The sequence below is a fragment of the Diplotaxodon limnothrissa genome, linkage group LG3, assembly GCF_057381915.1.
Source record: "Diplotaxodon limnothrissa isolate DT_005_m linkage group LG3, D_limnothrissa_male_GT1.1, whole genome shotgun sequence".
Lineage (NCBI taxonomy): Eukaryota > Metazoa > Chordata > Actinopteri > Cichliformes > Cichlidae > Diplotaxodon > Diplotaxodon limnothrissa.
Window position 1 is genome coordinate 70,318,166 of NC_140598.1, and position 22,452 is coordinate 70,340,617.

General features: G+C 41.5%; 1 protein-coding gene across 2 annotated transcripts in view; it reads left to right on the top strand.

Moving 5' to 3' along the window:
- The window catches only part of LOC146637675 (protein NLRC3-like), a 121,518-nt gene that overhangs the window by 69,234 nt on the left and 29,832 nt on the right, over positions 1-22,452 (top strand). Inside the window, exons 1-3 of one of the 2 annotated variants that reach the window (XM_085349762.1) lie at positions 13,772-13,907; positions 14,493-14,591; positions 18,017-18,133. The exons of the other annotated variant lie outside the window; for it this stretch is intronic. Of the exons in view, the coding sequence (XP_085205888.1) occupies positions 13,819-13,907; positions 14,493-14,591; positions 18,017-18,133 (305 nt within the window). The 5' untranslated portion in view covers positions 13,772-13,818. Of the gene's footprint in view, positions 1-13,771; positions 13,908-14,492; positions 14,592-18,016; positions 18,134-22,452 lie in introns of those variants that run through there. 2 annotated transcript variants of the gene reach the window in all.

Sequence of the window (22,452 nt, forward strand, 5' to 3'; positions counted from 1 at the left end):
AGAAGAAACTTGCATGAAATGGGAAGCATGAGATGAAGATGGCTCCTATGCTTTAGACGTGGCACTGTTTCTGCCATTGTAAGTACGCTAATGCTTGAAAGATCCATTAAAAGTCTGACACTTCACTCTTCAGCTGGAGCGTCCATCAAGTTTTACATTCCAGGTTTCCTCGTTGGGATTACGACTCAGACGATGATGTGAAAAATTAGTTATTACATTAAACCCATAAAATCAACACTGGCAAAAAAGCCGTGCACTTCACAGAGCAGCTTTCTATGGCCGAGCAGCTCCTGCAGGTGTAAGGTGTAGGTGTCACAGCACTCTGGTCCAAAGAGGTTATGTGCAGCATGCAGACAGAAAATGGCTTTACAGAATATGACTGAATGTTGAGGCACCAAAACACACTCAGTCTGCCCCTCAGTCTGATCAAGAAGAAAACCTGACTGAGCGCTTCATAACATCAGTATGATGATGTCCCAGAGGCCATGTTCAGGTTATTCTCCCGTCCACACTGAGCGGGCGGATCAGTGGAGTCTGCATTAGCTTTAACAGAAAGGTCTGATTTAAGCAGGTAAGCTGAATAGACAAGAAAAGCTAGAAAGCTTTATCAACTATAACCCCAGCGAGGACCTTGACAGGTGTCTTGTGTACAGGTGAAGGCTGGACAGTCAGCAGGATACCTTCCTAACATTTGTCATTCCCAGCATTGAACCGTTTCCTGGCACAGCCTCAGTGAAACAGAGCATCGTTTCCACCCCACAGTTACAGACAGGCTGTGCTTTTCTTTGGTAACACCGTCGAAAGAGAAGCCCCGTGTCCTCTCTCAGTAGCTGCTTTCGTGTCCTGTCAGGATGTACAGGCTGCTCAGTGCTGACGGGTCATCAGTCGGTGTGCTCTGAAGGAGGATGTCTCTGCACATTGTCAGCAAATGAGAAGGAGATGAGTTGTAAAGGAGAACCAGAGAAAGGCAGTACTAACCTAAAGCCAGTGCCTCCACCTGCTTCTACTCCTCCCACCTCTAGTACTAACACTACTCTACTGATACTACAACCACTGTAGTTTGACTTTAATGCTACACACTGGTACAGTACTGGTACACTTACTGGAGTTTTACTCCTGTTCCTGCTCATCACCACGCCTACTACTTTTTTAAACTTTATGATAAGTGTGAACATTTACACACCAGCATACAAACAAGTTTAAAGTAGAAAAAAGGAAGCAAAGAGCTGAGAAATACATAAAACATAACACAGAAGAAAAAGAAACCTTTGCAGGGATTCCTTCTACACCCAGTTTGAGTAAAAACTAACTGAAACACAAGGAAAGAAGATAAGATCCACTAAAATAAGGGTTGTATAATAATACTTAGTACTGGCAGCCACCAGCGCTAAGCCTCAGCCTCCCAGTAGACACACCTATGGTACCGATTTAAAATCCTACATGTCTTTGTTCTCAGGTTATCACGTTCACAAACTTTGGTGTCCACGCTATTTGCCTGCCAGGCTGACAATGATTTAGATCACAGAAACATTTTTAAGCTGTTATTCCTGGTTTCACAGTGGAAAACTCCGGGTAACGTCCATTATCTTTGCTCCTGTATAAGACTTTCCTGAATGCTGAGGTTTGGTCTTCCACATGAAATTCAGTACTTTTGTTTCAGTTTCATTAATGATGCATTGATTTTGGACATCGATGTAATACATATGTGATACACGACAGTCTTTGAGTCCGTCCTTCTCATATATAATCCCACTGTTTTTGCACTTCAGATGATTCCAGTAATGACTGATTTAAAAAAGAAAAGTGAAATATTTCTAATGAACTCACCACGATTCTTATTTCAAACTTCATTAAGAGCTACTGGATCAACAGGGGTGTCCTGGATTTGTTAGTAATATAATATAGTAATATATTATTATTAGTTTTAATTATTTAGTCAAAAATCAATTCCAGACTGCTCTGAAAGAAATCAAAAAGAAAAGGACATTTTCTGAAGACTGAGCTTTATTGCCAGATATCTATACGATCCAAATGTGAACACACACTTGTAGTTACTGAAATGATTCATTTTCACAGGTTGTGTGTCAATTGTTTGAGAAAACCTGGTGTTAATGTCCCCTCCCCCCACAAAAATGATCAAATGATCTTATTTAGTCTCTAAAATCTTGTTGGGCTTGAATAAAAAGTATGCATATGGTCAAGGTGCTCAGGAACTTTTACTCGTGCACCATAGAGAGCATCCTAACGGGAAACATCTTAACCTGGTTCGGGAACAGCACCATGCAGGACAGACGAGCTCTACAGAGGGTTGTGCGGTCAGCTGAGCGCACCATCCGCTCCGAGCTCCCTGACCTGCACTCAATCTACAGCAGGCGGTGCCGGACCAAGGCCAGGAAGATCGTGAAGGACCTCAGCCATCCCAACAACAGACTGTTCTCTCTGTTGAGGTCAGGAAAGCGATTCCGCTCCCTGAAGACCAACACAGAGAGACTGAGGAGGAGCTTCTTCCCGCAGGCGATACGGTCTCTCAATCACAATCACACCACCACACAGTACTGACCCACACATATGGTTCTTACACACACACTGGACTTTCTGGACATTGTTTTCACTTCATCACTTAAATCACTTTAAGCATATTTGCACTGCACAAGACATAATGTGGATTGCACAACACTGGTCACTATATTCTTCATTTCCAGTTAATACTTGTACAGCTGCTGTTATTGTGTATATATATATTTATTTATATTTCTTCATACATTCTTATATAGTTCTATATTGTGTATTTTGTTGTACAGTTATTTTATTTTCAACTTTAATTTATATATTTTATCTTATTCTCCCAGTTAAATTTACCCTTCATTCTAATTTGTGTTGTACAGTTATTTCATTTTTAACCTTAATTTATATCTTATTCCCTCCTAGTTAAATTTACCCTTTTTAATTTTTCCTATTTATTTCCTATTTATTTCCTTTTTTTTTTTCTTTAGGTCACGAGCAGTTGTCCAAGCATTTCACTGCATATCGTACTGTGTATGACTGTGTGCGTGAAAAATAAAATTTGAATTTGAATTTGATTTGGGCCTTCTTATCTCTCAGATCTGCTTTTACCATATGAACCCTCGCAGACCTTGAGGTCCTCTGGTACTGGCCTTTTGACTGTTCCCAAAGTCAGGACACATACTCACGGAGAGGCAGCTTTTCAGTGGTATGGTCCTCGTCTGTGGAACAGCCTGCCGGAGGAGCTCAGGGCCGCAGAGAACGTACATGTTTGTAAGCACAGGCTCAAGACCCACCTTTTTAATTTAGCTTTCACCTAACGTTTATTTATTTTATGCTTATTTATTCTATCCTGTTATTCTATTTATTAATTTAGGTTTTACCTAATATTTATTGATTTTATTCTTACTCATTTTTTATCTTCTTACTCTATTTATATTTATATTTATATTGTATCCTGTTCTTATTTACTTCATCTTTTTACCCTGTATATATCCTATTGTGTCATATCTCCAGTGTTTCCTCGGAGGGGGCTCTCTGCACCGGGGCTGTGATCGACCGTGGCTGCTGGGGCTCTGGGGGTCCTCTCAGCCTGGCTGGAGGGGGGGGTGAATACATGTGTGTGATACACAATCATGTGTGTATTCATGATTGTTTATGTTAATGAGAGTGTGGGGGGTTAGTTGGAGGGCGGGGTGGGGTGGGCTGCTTTTAACCATGTAAAGCACTTTGTGCTACTTTTTTTGTATGAAAAGTGCTTTATAAATAAGGATTGAATGATTGATTGATTGATTGATTGATTGATTGATTGATTGATTGATTGATTGATTGATTGATTGATTGATTGCCCAGCATTGGTCATTATATCCTGTATTTTGCAGACAGAGAGTTACAGACTCTCTCCCAGACCACAGACTCATAATACAAGTCAGAGCTTTATAAAAAAAAAAAGTTGTGTTTTCGAAATTGGAGTTCAAGTTATTTTTGCTTCCAATAGTGTTAACATACTACACAGGTCATGAACAAGATTTCGTTTACATTTTCATTATAAATGGGCTGAAGCAGTTAATTAAAAGTAGTCTAACATAAATGTAAACGCTGTAATTTGATTCTTTTAATAAACCATGAAACTTGGATGGATTCGATGCCGGTGTGACCACAGTGCACACGTCTGCTGTCGCTCACAGTGGTCCAAGGAACCGCTCAGGGAGTTTGTGTGTTCGCTCAGACACCTGAAAAATTAGAGGGAACATTGGGCCTCTGACATTCAATACCCAGTTATTAAAATGTTAAGTGTAAATCATCCGCAGCCCACAATAGCAGCTGAATTTACTACGATTTCAGATCTTTTTACACGTCAATAAGAAACCACCGATGTGTAAAACAGGCTGACAACAGAATGACGTAAACCACACTGCTGCAACTGTGCAGCTCTCAGGTTTTATCTATTGTTTCTCTGTGTGGCCAGCAGGGGGAGGTGTTTTTTTTTTTTTTTAAATATTAATGAAAACATTTTTCATGAAAGTTGCAAATTTGTTATCTGTTTTTATGACATTTTTCACTGTGGATTACAACAACATCAGCATTAGAAAATGAAATACATTTATAGTAGGTGATCATTAATCAGTATTATTGGCACTATTAAAGGGCCCCAAAAATCAAACTTTGCTTAGGGCACCACGGAGGGCCAACCCTTTTTACACTTCAACGATTGTACACAAAATACAATCATCCATCCTTCTATCTATTTATTTTTGTCCACTTATATAATTCAGCATCACAGGGAAGCTGGATCCCAGTTGTTTTTCACAGAGGGCCAAGCAGTGGAGGGAGCTGCCGACCTCCCAGCAATACATGTAAAAGCTTTATTTTATGCTGACTCTGGTCATCTTTATCTATCATAAAAATTTGCTTCACGATCTGAAACACGTAAGTGTGGCAAATATGCAAATAGCTAAGAAATCAGGATGGGGTAAATCGTTTCTCACTGCACTTCTGTTAGGCGACTGAATAAAAACACAAAGTCAGCAGTCTGGCTATGAATGTCTTTAATGTTTCCAAGATCAGAATCACATCAGGGTGTACAACCTCACCCCTGGCGCCGTTGCCCACCTCTCAATTTTAAATACACGTAGACATTGAGGGCTACCAGGAGAGGCTATGCGCTTACCTGCTGCTGAGTAATTGCATATGAGAGCATGAGGGTGGGAATGGGTGTTTGTATCTGTATGTGCCTGTTTGTCTGTGTCCATATGTCAGGTCGGGTATCAGACGCCACCTCTCTGGGGACATCTCAGGCCCTCCAAGGTATGGAGGCCTATCTCCCCCCACCACTCCCCCTGCCAGTGGCAGACGCCTTCAGACATCGGTGCATTGGTGGTTCTTTGTGTCCGGGGATGGGCGTCCAGGTACTGCTTGTCGGGGCCTGGAGCCTGGGGCTCGCTCGGGCTCCTTTGGGGGTGGGGTGCCTTTGGCCTCTCAGCCTGGGGCTCGGTCACTCTGGCACAGCTGGCTGCCGGCGGAGCTCACGGGCATGTCACGTTTAAATCATGCTTTTTATCCATTTTTGTTTTTTAATGTTCTGTAAAGAACTTGGGATCACCTTGTTGTTGAATTGTGCGATATAAATAAACTTGGCTTGCATCTTGGCTGCTACCTCAAAGCACACTGTGTGCTGTCGATCTTACGTGCTGCACAATAATATTCAATATTTAGCATTTACAGTTATATTCACATAGATCATCGCGATGATGTTGTTTATTATATTGCTCTCTTTTGTTTGCTTGTTTTCTCTTTTTTCTTTCTCAACAGGTAATCCAGGTGATTGATAGATGGATTTTTTGTCTGTTTGTTTTGTTGGCTTGGACAACTTCCTACCAGACCCGTGGAAGTGGAAGCTTCAGTGAAGAAAGATTCCTGCTCCCAGCCGTTCATTGGCTCGGCATTTTAAACCCCTAAAGGGTCACCTGGCCTGTAAATAAACAGGGCCAATAAAAAAAATCACAAGAATAATACAAAGATTTCAGCCAGTTTAACTTAATACATTAACTTATTCTTGTGTACACAGTAATTCATAAATAAATAATGTATATTATCAATAAAGATTGATCTAAACAGTTTAACTGCTATGTGCAGATAAAGGTTGCATAGCTTTAAAACATTTGCTATCCAGCAAATATCAGTCAAACTCAACACAAAAGGAAACACAACAATCGTTCAAATTGTTTGGACCGGTGATCCAAATCAACTGGCGTTGGTCAAACAGATGTGTGGTAGACTTACTTTGAAGGAGATGCTACCGACAAACCAGCAAATAAACACCAAATATTTCATCTGTGACATTTGTGAGGTTTCCTCAAACACACTCCGTCAGTCTTGTTGCTGTTGAACGACAAACTATTTAAAAATGTCGCGGGTTTACCTGGTCATATTCTCATTCACGGGGCGCTCGCCAAAACAAAAGCAAACCATTAACACCACGCCGATGCTGTTCACAGGACAGCAAGAGTAACGATCAGGAGCATCTTGTCTTCGTTATCGTTCCCCTCGTACGTGTTATTACTGCGATTTCAGCGTTTTCGCTTCACAACTAAAGTGCGCAGTTTACTTTGTGCGCACTCAAATGGAGTCAAGTCAATTAGCGCCACCTGTGGTCAAGTGCCATAGCCTACAGCCAGATTAACTTGTGACACACATCTGAGCCACGTTTGAATTCCTGTTTCATGCACAATACATTTGTAACTTTTAATTTTTTCTGTTTTTGTGTCTTGCAAATAAACCTTTAAACTGATTGAAATGATGTTATGTATTTATTTTTGGCCTATAGCTACGGTGGCCCTGAGAGGCCAAACGGACTGCAACTTAAGAAAACACAGGCAATAAAAAAAACAAACGCTGCAAAAGCAAAAAAAACTGAAATACTGAAAAAAAAACTGAAATAGGAAAAAAGAAAACACAAATACAAAAAACGAAAACACAATTAGGAAAAAACAAAAAGGAAGTGTTTCTGGGGAGACAATAGTAATTAGTAATAAACAGAGCCAGTGTGACTAAGTGGAGCTTGTGAGAGTGAGTGGATTGAAGAAAGTGAGGGACTCAGATGTGTCAGTTGGTTTGTCTTTGTTTGTGAGTGTGGAGGAGAGTTAGATTGGGTTGGTTTTAAAGCTAAGTTAAGAATATTCTGAATTTCAATTCAATTTTATTTATATAGCACCAAATCACAACAACAGTCGCCTCAAGGCGCTTTATATTGTACAGTTTAATTTCCAAAACACATCTGCAGTAGAGGCTGAGTGGCTGCTCTCACACCTGGAGCATCCAAATCGACCCACAAACACGCTGAAAGATGCAATGCCATCAATGTGGATTGTCAAGACTGAGAGACCTCTTCCCTCTGACCCCTCCCCAAACCCTCCTACCCACCTCGACATATAAACTCTGTGTGGCTTCACGTGTTCTGTTGATGTTTACATGATCGAAATAACTTGAACACAAACACAAACAAAGAGGAAGACCGCACCGGAAGGAAACAACTACAAGTCCCAGCATCCTCTGTGTTTAGGGAGCAGCAGTGAAAGTGAAAGTATTGAGCCTCCGTTCAGAGCAGCAGCAGGAGGAAGGTGGAGCTGAGGCAGGTGAGTGTTTACATGAATATGTTTCTTCTTATGACATAAAATAATTCCACGCTGTTCGTGTCTGTGGGTGAAATGTGAGGCCGGTCGGCTCCTCTGAGCGCTGGTTTCCTGTAAGTAGAGAGGAAGTGAGTTTAGCTGAGCCTCCGTTTAGTGTGAGAGAGCAGGAGGAGAGTGAGAGCTGTGCTGAGGCAGGGTGAGTGTTAACACCGCTCTGACATTACTGTGTCTCTGTGGCGGGAACAACAGGCTCCGTCAGTGGAGGCAAAAATAATCAGACTTTGGTTTTTCAAAGGAAACAACTTTATGTCGGAAGTTCCCGCACGCTCATTGGATAACGAGGTGTCAATCTCAAGTTATTAGCCAATGAGCGTGCGGATTCACAGAAAGACCCGCCTTTATCACGGGACTTTAAAAACGACAGAAACTCTGTGAGTGGAGTTCAGGCTGACGTTATGAAACCGTGACGTTTGAGCCACTTCCTGTTCTCAGTCCTAGCGTCCTGATCACCGAGGTTTCTGTTGCTCTGATATCTGGGCCCTATTTCAGGAAGCCGGTTTAGAAAACTCAGAGTTAAAAATGATACACGGGGTTGAGTAACCCCGAACTGTCCAACTCGGAATATTCGGTTTCAGAAAGGCTGATAACAAGTAGTTCAGTCAACGCGGAGTTGCTTTAACCCCAAATTAAGCGCGCGCACGAGGATACATAAAGCCCTGATTAGTGGAGCACAGATTAAGCGAGTCACCATGGAGACGGAGGGAAAGAAGGCGCGGTCAATGTATTTTACAGCGCTTGAGGCCGAAATTCTGATGGCAGCATATGCCGATAACATGCAAATTCCGCGGAAAAAAAGTAACACAGCCTCAGCTGCAAAAGAAAGTGAGCATGCATGGCAAAACATAGCCGACAGAGTCAATGCGTGAGTGTTAATTTAAACACACATCTCCTCCACACATCACTCACTCACTTGGACACTAGAAGGGGGAATTATGTTAAAATGCTCTTCATAGACTACAGCTCTGCATTTAATACCATAATTCCCTCCACACTCACCACCAAGCTGGAGCATCTGGGACTCAGCTCATCTATGTGTCAGTGGATCTCCAACTTCCTAACTGGCAGACCACAGGCAGTAAGGATGGGCGGACATGTCTCAGCCTCCACCACTCTCAGCACTGGAGCCCCCCAGGGGTGTGTTCTGAGCCCCCTGCTGTACTCTTTGTACACATATGACTGTGTGGCCACTACCAGCTCCACCACCATCATCAAGTTTGCTGACGACACCGTCGTGGTGGGCCTGATCTCTGATAACAACGAGACGGCCTACCTGAAGGAGATTAGGAATCTGGAGAACTGGTGCCAGAGGAACAACCTCCTTCTAAACGTCAGTAAGACAAAGGAGCTGATAGTGGACTTCAGCACTAAGCAGGAGAGGAACTACCAGACCCCTGTCATCAACAAGTGCCCAGTGGAGAGAGTGGACAGCTTCAAATACCTCGGAGTTCACATCACGCAGGACCTGTCATGGTCCTGTCACATCAACACCGTGGTGAAAAAGGCCCGTCAGCGTCTCTACCACCTCAGACGCTTGAGAGACTTCCAACTGCCCTCCAAGGTGCTCAGGAACTTTTACTCGTGCACCATAGAGAGCATCCTGACGGGAAACATCTTAACCTGGTTCGGGAACAGCACCATGCAGGACAGACGAGCTCTACAGAGGGTTGTGCGATCAGCTGAGCGCACCATCCGCTCCGAGCTCCCTGACCTGCACTCAATCTACAGCAGGCGGTGCTGGACCAAGGCCAGGAAGATCGTGAAGGACCTCAGCCATCCCAACAACAGACTGTTCTCTCTGTTGAGGTCAGGAAAGCGATTCCGCTCCCTGAAGACCAATACAGAGAGACTGAGGAGGAGCTTCTTCCCGCAGGCGATACGGTCTCTCAATCACACCACCACACAGTACTGACCCACACATATGGTTCTTACACACACTGGACATTCTGGACATTGTTTTCACTTCATTACTTAAATCACGCTGCTGTTATTGTGTATATGCTGCTGTTATTGTGTATATATTTATTTATATTTCTTCATACATTCTTATATAGTTCTATATTGTGTATTTTGTTGTACAGTTATTTTATTTTCAACTTTAATTTATATATTTATCTTTATCTTATTCTTCCCAGTTAAATTTACCCTTCATTCTAATTTGTGTTGTACAGTTATTTCATTTTTAACCTTAATTTATATTTTATTCCTTCCTAGTTAAATTTACCCTTTTTAATTTTTCATATTTATTTCCTATCTTATTCATAGCCTTTTCCTTTTTTGTTTTCTTTAGGTCACGAGCAGTTGTCCAAGCATTTCACTACATATCGTACTGTGTATGACTGTGTACGTGACAAATAAAATTTGAATTTGATTTTGAATTTGAACATTGATCTAGGGATTTCCACCCATTTAACACGTTATTTTATTATATTTTATTTTATTTTTTATTTTATACATTTTATTTTGTGATGTGATGTGAGCGCAGGTGCAACCCAACAGGCCCCAAAACGTTCCTGGCAGCAAGTAAAAATGAAATATAAAAATATAGTCCAAACAGGTAAGGTGTAATTGTATTATGAGCCATAGTGCTTGGTCTGTTTGTCCGATGTAAATCAATTGCAGTTAGAGGCTACATTAATTTCCCCTCTGTAAGCACTTATTGAAATTATCTGAGCACATTACAAGTACATATTTGCTTACTCTGTATGCTCAAATGTGACCCGTTATAGCCAACAGAAAAAAAGCGGAGGTCCGAAAAACAGGTGGGGGTCCTCCACCACCACCACTCACAGAGGCTGAGCAGTTGGCTTCCACATTTGTGATAATGTTGGCAGCATCACAAATGATCTTCACAGTGCAGAGAACACAAATTAGCATCCATTACTATAATGAAATAATTTGTTAGTTTGAAATGCTACAGGGAACTATGTACCTGTACATTAATGCTGTGGAAAGACTTCCTGTTCACATAGTCTCCTTCATTTACTGAAGGAGCAATGATTGGAATGTGAGTGCCATCTGTACAGCCAATCACGCCTGGGAACCGTGAAAATAAATGTAAAATTTAAGTAGTAGTTCAAGTATCACCACATCATACATTAAGTTTCGTTCATCCTGATACCTGCAATTTTGTGGAATCCCTCTTTGATAAATCTTGTGGGTCTATGACCGGGGAACACCACAAACGAGTACAGGAGACGTTTCAGTGCAACTGTAACATTCCTGACTGCCCGACAGACGGTAGCCTTGGAAACGTGCTCAGCGTCACCAATATCATACAGAAAGCTCCCGTTTGCAAAAAACCGAAGTGCAATACAAATAATATGTACAGAACTGAGCGGATGTCTGCGATGTGTCACATGAACAATATTAGGCCTGAGGATGTTATTCAAATAAATTATAGATTGTGCTGAAAAACGGTAACGTTCACACAGGAAATCATCAGGAAATGATAAAATGTCCAAACGCGCTCTAATCACTCTCTCCCGGCGGAGAGCTCTGTGGAGAATTTGGGCTTCAACATCTACTGGCTCTTCAAGGAAGGGGCACGCCATTTCTGACACTTCCTACAGTCAGGTTTCCGACAAAGAGGCGGAGAAAGTCAGGGTTAGTTGAAGTAAACCTGCTAGGGGGCAGGTTAGCTTCACGGAGTGTGTCGTCATAGTAACTCACTCAGAATTAATCTAAACTCGCTTTGTGAAACCGAAAACGCAGAGTTTTCGTTAACTCAGGGTATACTTACTCAGAGTTTGCACTAAACCGGCTTCCTGAAATAGGGCCCTGATCACCGAGGTTTCTGTTGCTCTGATATCTGATATTGATTATATTGGTTTTCAGGCTGTAGCATAAACATCAAACACAGCTGAAGCAGTTTTTGGATGGTTGGCTTCAAATGATCCGTCGGTTTGAAAAGTAAAAACAATTCGATTAACATCTGATGTTTGGGTTTTTGTTCAATAATCAGCGTGACCTGATAAACGCATAAAAGAAATAACGTTGGTGTTTCCGTCATGTAGTAATTGTTAGGTTTAACTGTACAAAGGTGGTTCGACACTATGAAACACAGACTTCATGATGTTCGCCTCATTTTTTTATTGTGAATATTAATCATGAGGGTAAACGGCCCTGTACACCACGGAGCGAGGTCAGCATGTCCACCATATCTTCAGCTCTCTGAGTTAACCCATCAAACTAATCTAACGCTCATCTACGAATAATTCACGGCTCATATCAATATGATTTTACAGAAAATCATCCTTATTACTGCCAACTATTCCAGATACCATCAAATGTTAAAGGAAAATATCAGGATGAGTGTCTGTGAGCTGAGAAGGACGTGAAGCGAGCAGTTTATCCCAGAGCTGAAGCTGCTCTGTGTGCAGAGATGAGCTCAGATTCCTGCTGTGATTGATCAACAGTCACAGAAATGTAGACTTGTAGTTATTACTGCAGTATGGTCACAGCAGATACTGATAAACATGTATTATGAGGATGGATGATCAAGTTTCTCACTCTCTCCTTTAAATCTCAGTTTTTTTCTTCTTCACAGTTTATCTGTTAATTTATTAATGAATAACACTGAAAGAGTTTCTGTTATATTTCCCATTCTTTGGAGGGGGGCTAGGAAATAGCCCCCCTCCAAAGAATGAATAAATGAATGATGATAATAATAAAATGATTCAAAAGCAGAGCTCAGAGTGGTAGAATGGTCAAACATGGATCCACGGGTGGTTCAACTGCATTTGGTGACGTGACTAAAGCAAATCTTTCAAATAATCCCACCATCAACGGGATGTTGTCTCCTTTACTACGGTTACTTTACTTGGTCACCGTGTGAATTTCTTTGAAATGAACCAAATTCTTTTATTTGTTGGTTGTTGCATATTTAACCTCTACAGTCAGGAAAGGAGGAGATGAGGCCTCAACAATGTTGGGTTGTAGCTGTGGTTCAGGTTAGAGTGAGTGTCCATGGAATAAATGTAAGTCAGTGAACTGGAAACATGACTGTGTTCAAACTTTGTTTTCCTTTTTATAATGAGTCTAATCAAAGGTGGACAGAAGTATCTCCACTTTGACTTTTCTGTGTCACCATCAGAGCTTCTGCACAGTGTGTTTGTGGGGCAGATAACATTGCAGCATTATGGAGACATTATGGAGACAAAAAGAAAAGCGTCTGGACTTCTTTAAGTTAAACTTAAAGAAATCCAGACGCTTTTCTTGGACTGTTGGTTTGAGTGTTTAGTCTCATTCACACACTCCCTCAGACTCTTCACACACACTGATTTGCTTACATAAACACACTCCTGTGTGCTTTCTTGGCTTCACACACACACTGAGGACCATCTACAGACTGTGAGCTCCGTCTTCTTTGTCTTTGGAGCCGAACTCTGACAAAGTTAGGAACAAAACTTTCTCCAGCGTGTGAACTTTCCTCCTAGACTCAGTCTGAGCAGTCAGACCACATATTTCTAAAGCAGCACATGAAAGTGTGGCTCACACACACACAGCTGAAGGAAACAGCTGCAGTATTAAAAACTGCTTCACTGTCTACAAATATATGAACTGAATGTTTCTTTCAGGCTGTAAAAACCTTATTTGTCCTCCATTACAGTCCTGCATTCAGAGCATTACTTCTGTTATATTAGTACATGTATTTTATTCTGATGAACACATGAAACTCTGAGCTGGATTGAATCCATTGAATCAGAGTCCAGGACTCAGACTAAACACACTGAATGTGTCCTGAGCTCGGCCGCTGTTCCACAGTAACTGCTGTCAGAGTCACTGTTACTGAGTTAGCTTAGCTAGCAGAGCAGCTAGCAGTTAGAGTATGAACTCTGTAAGCAGTCAGCTCGGTCCTGGACATGGTTACTGACATAAAGCTGCTCTCTGCAGCCATGTTTGACCTGCTGCTTTGTAGGACTACAGTAATGGAGGATTTGGAGGCTGAACTGGGCTCTGTGACACTTTTTGTAGTGAACTGATGAAAGCTGCGTCTCAGATGGATGTTAGTCCAACACATCAGACACGACCTCTGCAGCTCTCAGTTGATGTGCACATGAATGATTTGTGTTTCCTCTGCAGGTGAAGGTAGAAAGTGTGTGTGAGCTGATGTGAATTGAGCAGCATGGATCAGTGTGAGGACAGAGAGGAGGGAGTCCCTCCCTCTAAAAGCACTCTGTGTGGGGAACATGAGAGCCAGACCAAAGCTCAGAGGTGAGATGACCACCTCTAACTGTCCATGACTCTTCTCCATGTCACAGCTCAGCACTCACATCACTGCTCCATCATTATTCACAGGAACCAACCTGAACCTCCACCCAGCTGTGTGTCCTTTCAGAGTGACCGCTCTAAAGATTTACCCATTCATTTTAAAGTCCAGCCTCGGTCTGCTGCTAATTTGACATTTTTTCTTAAATCAAAATATTCAGCTGTAACATCAAGTCATTAAATTAAAGAATTTTTTTTTTATCAGTTTACTGAAAAAAATTAAATATTCACAATTGTTTGTTTAATGCACTGGTGGGGAAGAACAGCCTAATTTTTAGACAATTGTATTATATGTTTTTGCCTGAAATAAATTACTGGACAATTATGTATATTCCATTGAATTCTGGTTTATTGTTATAATACCAGTTCAGCACGTGCATCACAAGGCACTTTATATTCTAAGATTAAGAGTTGAGAGAGAATGAAAACAGAACTAGCATCAAGGAGGAGCAGCAATCAGACAGGTCAAGTAAGAAGAATTTCTGTGGACATGGACTAAAAGGTGTTTGTTTCTCTCTTTGTATCTGGCAGAAACTATCAGAATCCCTGGAAGAGTCCTCCTGAGGATTCTGCATATTTATCTATGAGTAATCTGTCCATGAGTCCACTGGTGGCCTTTTCTTCAGACATGTAAGCTTTCGCAAAGTTCGGAATTTTATATTCCTGAGTTAATTTGTTTGTTTGTTTGTTTGTTTGTGTGTGTGTGTGTGTGTGTGTGTGTGCGTGCGTGCGTGCGTGCGTGCGTGTGTGTGTGTGTGAGAGAATCAATCAAAATCGCTGAAATATTTCTGTCAATGCAATTCGGGCAGTTTGTCCAGATAGAGTTACTGAACCAATCAACTCAATGTGGAAGATGATAAACGCACATTGGCCCTCTCGATGGGAATTAAAAAAATAACAAGACGGAATAGTCGACCGACAAAGTATTATGCACATTGTGCAAGATGGAATTTTCTTTTTACTGAAGCATTTCCAGCTTAAAATATCACAATGAGGTGAAGCATACGTTAGTTGGGGATGCTGCTAGCACTTTGGCTAACGCGTTACACAGCTTGCAACAAACCACTCAAACCACCTCACACCGTAATGCTAACCAAAGCCTACCTCAGATATGAGTGACACATAACTGAAACCATACCAAGGTGTTAACAAGGTCAGTGTCAGGTGTTGAAGAACCATAACACACTGATGAGAAGTAGGCTACTCGAAAAAGAAGGGCCAAGAGATAAGAAAAGGGTGCTGTTGGTATGCTACTACGCAAGTATGTGAGACCTGTGAAATCTTCTGTCGGAATCTTTGACATCCCGCATCCAGACTGATGAGGAAACAAGTAGTAGCTCAGTGTTTCAACATTTGGAAGAAGGAACTGCTCTCACAGTTGGAGAGAGACGAGATAATACAACATAAATGCTACGGCAAGGGGGCACCGGTTTGACAGGTCAGGGGAGAGATATCGTCACCCCCACCCAAGATTGGGTGCCAAGCCCCATGTACAATGAAAGATGCAAGTAGAATAGGATAAATATAGGAACGTGGAGAAGCTGGAAACCAGTTATGATGACTATGTGAAGTACCCTCTGAAGGTCTACTAGACGATGTGAATGCAGAACTACGGCCACTACAACCATCACCAAAATCCACCATATGATCTATACCGTGGCAGCAGTGAGATGCTTGGCTATAAGATGAGCCACAAGGAGCAGTAGACTTCATTAAGAAGAAGATTAGAGGCCAAGATCAAGGCACTACAGAGGGAAGTTAGCCAACTATTGGAGCTGTAGAAAGGTGTGATGAACAAGGTGCCTGAGAAGTATGTGGAGACTTGGAAACAGGCAAGCTAAGACTCACAACCTTGGCCTACCACTTGAAGAGGTACACCAAAGAGATAGAAGGCAGGAGAATAAACCAACTGTACTCCACGGAACCATCTAAGGTATGATCCCAGTGGCAGGGGAACGCCTGGAGATGGAGAAATATTGGAAGAGCACATGGGAAAAGGACACAACTCATAACCGGTAGCAGATCTAGGAAAACAGTCCAATACGCCTCACAGTGGAAGAAAGGGTCTCATCTATGACAAATTGGACACCACCGGGCCTGGACGTGAGTCACACCTACTGCACTCCATGGGTATCAGGGAGCACAAATGAACCAGCTGCTAATTGATGAGAGACACCCGGAATGGCTAAATGAAGAACAGACAATCCCAAAGATTTTTTTTGACATCACTGGATGTGTGACATGTGTTCTTATAATGAAATTGTGAAACCTTGAGAAATACTTTTTTAGCCAGGAACATTAATACCAGCAGGGCAAGGCTGAAAAAATTATTTTTAATCCACCAAGAGAGACCGAGCAAATTGCAAATATAACAATTCTGTTCCTGTTGATCAAGAGAAGCAGAAAATAAGCACTTTGTCTGGAGAAGAAAATATAGTCATTATCAATATTGCTATTATATTAAAAACACAAATAATAATATGGATTGTCATAGATGTTGGGGACATAATACATGTCCCCAACATCTATGACAATATACGGTTCTTTGCATGTATCTAGATGCTGAGAATGAAGATATGTACATTTGTTTAATTTTCCTGGCTCCTTAGTTGTGGATCCCAAGATGAAACATCATGTCTATCTCCATAGTTCACACAATCTGATGATAGAAGTCAGGAAACATTACAAATGACAATACAAGAATGTTACAGTGTTAAAAACACCAGATTTTTTCCTAGTGATAAAAATTATTGTATTAGAAAAATAGTTTGACAGAGAAAGAATCAAAGCTAGAAGATGTGCTTGTTACAAAAATGTACATAGAGTTAAAAAAAAATAGATTGTAATAAATAATTTTGAAACTTTTCACATCATTATTATGACCTGTAAAATTCACATGACAAACAAATCTTTGGGCAGCTGGTTGCATAAGTGTGCACACCCCTAAACTGTAGTTTGTTGAAGGTTTGTTTGATTTAATCACAACATTTAGTGGTCTTGGGTACTCTCTCATCAATTGAAGAGACTCTAATTAACCCCAAATATAGTTAAGCTAGTTTGCTTTGTATGATACAGTAATATCCATAGTTTGCAGAGAGCTTATAAAGCATCAAAAGGGATCTCATTATTAAAATCTATCAGTCAGGAGGGTGGTACAATTAATTTCCACAGCATTGGATATACCATTGGCTGGCTGTAGCTCAGGTGGCAGAGCAGGTCAGCCACTAATCAGAAGGTCGGTGGTTTGATCCCAGGTTGCCTCCGGGCTGCATGTCAAATATCCTTGGGCAAGATACTAACCCCATGTTTGCCTACTGGTGGTGGTCAGAGGGCCCGGTGGCGCCTGTGTCCGGCAGCCTCGCCTCTGTCAGTGCGCCCCAGGGCAGCTGTGGCTACAATGTAGCTTGCCATCGCCAGTGTGTGAATGTGTGTGTGAATGGGTGAATGACTGAATGTAGTGTAAAGCGCTTTGGGGTCCTATGGACTAGAAAAGCGCTATACAAATGCAGGCCATTTACCATTTACCATTGAATATAGTAAGTGAGTGGGACAACAGTGACATTGCAAAGAACTGGACATTCCCGCATATGATGAAAACTCCAACAGTCCAAGTAAATTAATATAAATGTTAAAGAAGGATGACTTTTGCAGCGAGGTAATCAGTATCTGAATGCTGGAACTGACTCAGTTTTTCTGAATGAATTTTCAAAAATGTTTGATATCAGTGCTGGTCTTTTTCAACACACACATTCATATGGTCGTAAACAGTAAAGTGTTGTGTGTTGCAGCAATGAAAGAGAAAAAATAACATACCTGAAATAGCAATATTTACAGGAATAAAACTATATAACCCAGCTATAAACCTTCAGAACACTTATTCAAAAAAAGCTACATTTAATTTCAAACAATTGTGTTTTTGTTTTTTGTTTTGGAAATTTTTAATTATTACTGTTAATTATTAAAAATATGCATTTGGAATTATATTAATGTAGCAAGAGATTTTTGTCAAATCTTCCACGAATCTTCTTCTGATCTTTTGTCTGGATCTATCAAAGACCACATTATCATGGACTTGAATCAAGACCTGAACCACACTGTGCATCCTTCAGGAGTGACCAGTCCAAAGATGGGCTCATTAATTTTAAAGGACAACAACCTGCTGCTGCAGACAGGTGAGTAGTATGCATTCCTTGAAAACTGATTTAACTGTTCAATGTGGGTCATAATCTGCAGCGAAACATATAGGGAACAAATTCACAATAAATTCAGTGTTTAAAAAAAAAAGAACAAAAAACTACATGCACTAAACCACTGGTCCACAAGTATATAGTTTTTTAAAAATTGTACTGAGAATAAATTTACACTATTGCCCTATAATCCAATAAAATGTTGTTGTTTTTTAATATTTGATTATCCATCATCATATTTTCTGCTACTTATCTGGGTTTGAGTTATGTGGGCAGCAGTGTAAGCAGAGACATCTGTCACCCTGGCCATTTCCTCAAGAATTCACACAGGGCAAGATGGGTTTGGATAACATTCTTCCGTTTCATAAATAACATCAATATTTAAAAACTGTATTTTATACTGCTACCGCAGAGAAAGCGAACACCAAGTGACCACATATTATTATTATTCTCTGTCTTTTATCCTAATTCCTTATCTTACCCCAACTGGTCGCTGTAGATGGCCCCTCCCTTCCCTGAGCCTGGTTCTGCCTGATGTTTCTTTCTGTTAAAAGGATGTTTTTCCTTCCCACTGTCGCCAAAATGCTTATTCATAGGGGGTAATATGATTTTTGAGTTTTTCTCTATATGTATTATTGTAGGGTCTACCTTACAATATAAAGCATGTGACAGCTGTTTTGATATGGCACTGTATAGATAACACCCCACTTTGCAGTTACAGTGGGGCAAAAAAGTATTTAGTCAGCCACCGATTGTGCAAGTTCCCCCACCTAAAATGATGACAGAGGTCAGTAATTTGCACCAGAGGTACACTTCAACTGTGAGAGACAGAATGTGAAAAAAAAATCCATGAATCCACATGGTAGAATTTGTAAAGAATTTATTCATAAATCAGGGTGGAAAATAAGTATTTGGTCAATAACAAAAATACAACTCAATACTTTGTAACATAACCTTTGTTGGCAATAACAGAGGTCAAACGTTTACTATAGGTCTTTACCAGGTTTGCACACACAGTAGCTGGTATTTTGGCCCATTCCTCCATGCAGATCTTCTCGAGAGCAGTGATGTTTTGGGGCTGTCGCCGAGCAACACGGACTTTCCACTCCCGCCACAGATTTTCTATGGGGTTGAGGTCTGGAGACTGGCTCGGCCACTCCAGGACTTTCAAATGCTTCTTACGGAGCCACTCCTTTGTTGCCCGGGCGGTGTGTTTTGGATCATTGTCATGTTGGAAGACCCAGCCTTGTTTCATCTTCAAAGTTCTCACTGATGGAAGGAGGTTTTGGCTCAAAATCTCACGATACATGGCCCCATTCATTCTGTCCTTAACACGGATCAGTTGTCCTGTCCCCTTGGCAGAAAAACAGCCCCATAGCATGATGTTTCCACCCCCATGCTTCACAGTAGGTATGGTGTTCTTGGGATGCAACTCAGTATTCTTCTTCCTCCAAACACGACGAGTTGAGTTTATACCAAAAAGTTCTACTTTGGTTTCATCTGACCACATGACATTCTCCCAATCCTCTGCTGTATCATCCATGTGCTCTCTGGCAAACTTCAGACGGGCCTGGACATGCACTGGCTTCAGCAGCGGAACACGTCTGGCACTGCGGGATTTGATTCCCTGCCGTTGTAGTGTGTTACTGATGGTGACCTTTGTTACTTTGGTCCCAGCTCTCTGCAGGTCATTCACCAGGTCCCCCCGTGTGGTTCTGGGATCTTTGCTCACCGTTCTCATGATCATTTTGACCCCACGGGATGAGATCTTGCGTGGAGCCCCAGATCGAGGGAGATTATCAGTGGTCTTGTATGTCTTCCATTTTCTGATGATTGCTCCCACAGTTGACTTTTTCACACCAAGCTGCTTGCCTATTGTAGATTCACTCTTCCCAGTCTGGTGCAGGTCTACAATACTTTTCCTGGTGTCCTTCGAAAGCTCTTTGGTCTTGGCCATGGCGGAGTTTGGAGTCTGACTGTTTGAGGCTGTGGACAGGTGTCTTTTATACAGATGATGAGTTCAAACAGGTGCCATTCATACAGGTAACGAGTGGGGGACAGAAAAGCGTCTTACAGAAGACGTTACAGGTCTGTGAGAGCCAGAGATTTTCCATGTTTGAGGTGACCAAATACTTATTTTCCACCCTAATTTACGAATAAATTCTTTACAAATCCTACCATGTGAATTCATGGATTTTTTTTTCACATTCTGTCTCTCACAGTTGAAGTGTACCTCTGGTGCAAATTACTGACCTCTGTCATCATTTTAAGTGGGGGAACTTGCACAATCGGTGGCTGACTAAATACTTTTTTGCCCCACTGTATTTATTTCTAAAAAATGTTTCGAATCATGTATGATTTTCGTTCCACTTCTCACGTGTACACCACCTTGTATTGGTCTTTCACTTGGAATTCCAATAAAATTGATTCATGTTTGTGGCTGTAATGTGAAAAAAAATGTGGGAAAGTTCAAGGGGGCCAAATACTTTTGCAAGCCACTGTAGAATTTAATTCAGTTGAATAGAATAGTAGCATTAGAAAAGTTGCAACTTATGTTTTGTGTTAGGTTTATGTTGGCACAAACCTATTGCTGGAACAGCCGAGTCAATTTTACTACAACTTGCAAAAGCATAAGGCACCAAACAGAACTCTTTGCGTGATCTCGTGCACAAGGGAGATGGCCGAGACGAGCGCTGATCCTGCTGCTCGAACCCCAGTCACTCTCAGTCAGCTCCCCCGTAGCACTGCTCTGTATTGTGGTTACATGAATATGCATAGGTTCATTAACATACAGGGAGTGCAGAATTATTAGGCAAATGAGTATTTTGTCCACATCATCCTCTTCATGCATGTTGTCTTACTCCAAGCTGTATAGGCTCGAAAGCCTACTACCAATTAAGCATATTAGGTGATGTGCATCTCTGTAATGAGAAGGGGTGTGGTCTAATGACATCAACACCCCATATCAGGTGTGCATAATTATTAGGCAACGTCCTTTCCTTTGGCAAAATGGGTCAAAAGAAGGACTTGACAGGCTCAGAAAAGTCAAAAATAGTGAGATATCTTGCAGAGGGATGCAGCAGTCTCAAAATTGCAAAGCTTCTGAAGCGTGATCATCGAACAATCAAGCGTTTCATTCAAAATAGTCAACAGGGTCGCAAGAAGCGTGTGGAAAAACCAAGGCGCAAAATAACTGCCCATGAACTGAGAAAAGTCAAGCGTGCAGCTGCCAAGATGCTACTTGCCACCAGTTTGGCCATATTTCAGAGCTGCAACATCACTGGAGCGCCCAAAAGCACAAGGTGTGCAATACTCAGAGACATGGCCAAGGTAAGAAAGGCTGAAAGACGACCACCACTGAACAAGACACACAAGCTGAAACGTCAAGACTGGGCCAAGAAATATCTCAAGACTGGTTTTTCTAAGGTTTTATGGACTGATGAAATGAGAGTGAGTCTTGATGGGCCAGATGGATTGGCCCGTGGCTGGATTGGTAAAGGGCAGAGAGCTCCAGTCCGACTCAGACGCCAGCAAGGTGGAGGTGGAGTACTGGTTTGGGCTGGTATCATCAAAGATGAGCTTGTGGGGCCTTTTCGGGTTGAGGATGGAGTCAAGCTCAACTCCCAGTCCTACTGCCAGTTTCTGGAAGAAAACTAATAACATGGCCTCCTTGTTCACCTGATCTGAACCCCATTGAGAACCTGTGGTCCATCATCAAATGTGAGATTTACAAGGAGGGAAAACAGTACACCTCTCTGAACAGTGTCTGGGAGGCTGTGGTTGCTGCTGCACGCAATGTTGATGGTGAACAGATCAAAACACTAACAGAATCCATGGATGGCAGGCTTTTGAGTGTCCTTGCAAAGAAAGGTGGCTATATTGGTCGCTGATTTGTTTTTGTTTTGTTTTTGAATGTCAGAAATGTATATTTGTGAATGTGGAGATGTTATATTGGTTTCACTGGTAAAAAAAAATAATTGAAATGGGTATATATTTGTTTTTTGTTAAGTTGCCTAATAATTATGCACAGTAATAGTCACCTGCACACACAGATATCCCCCTAAAATAGCTAAAACTAAAAACAAACTAAAAACTACTTCCAAAAACATTCAGCTTTGATATTAATGAGTTTTTTGGGTTCATTGAGAACATGGTTGTTGATCAATAATAAAATTATTCCTCAAAAATACAACTTGCCTAATAATTCTGCACTCCCTGTACTCACAGTTTGGCGGCTTGAAAATAGCCAAATCTTGCACCCAGCCATTTGTAAATTGGATGTGCGCCTCCAGCGACTTGTAATT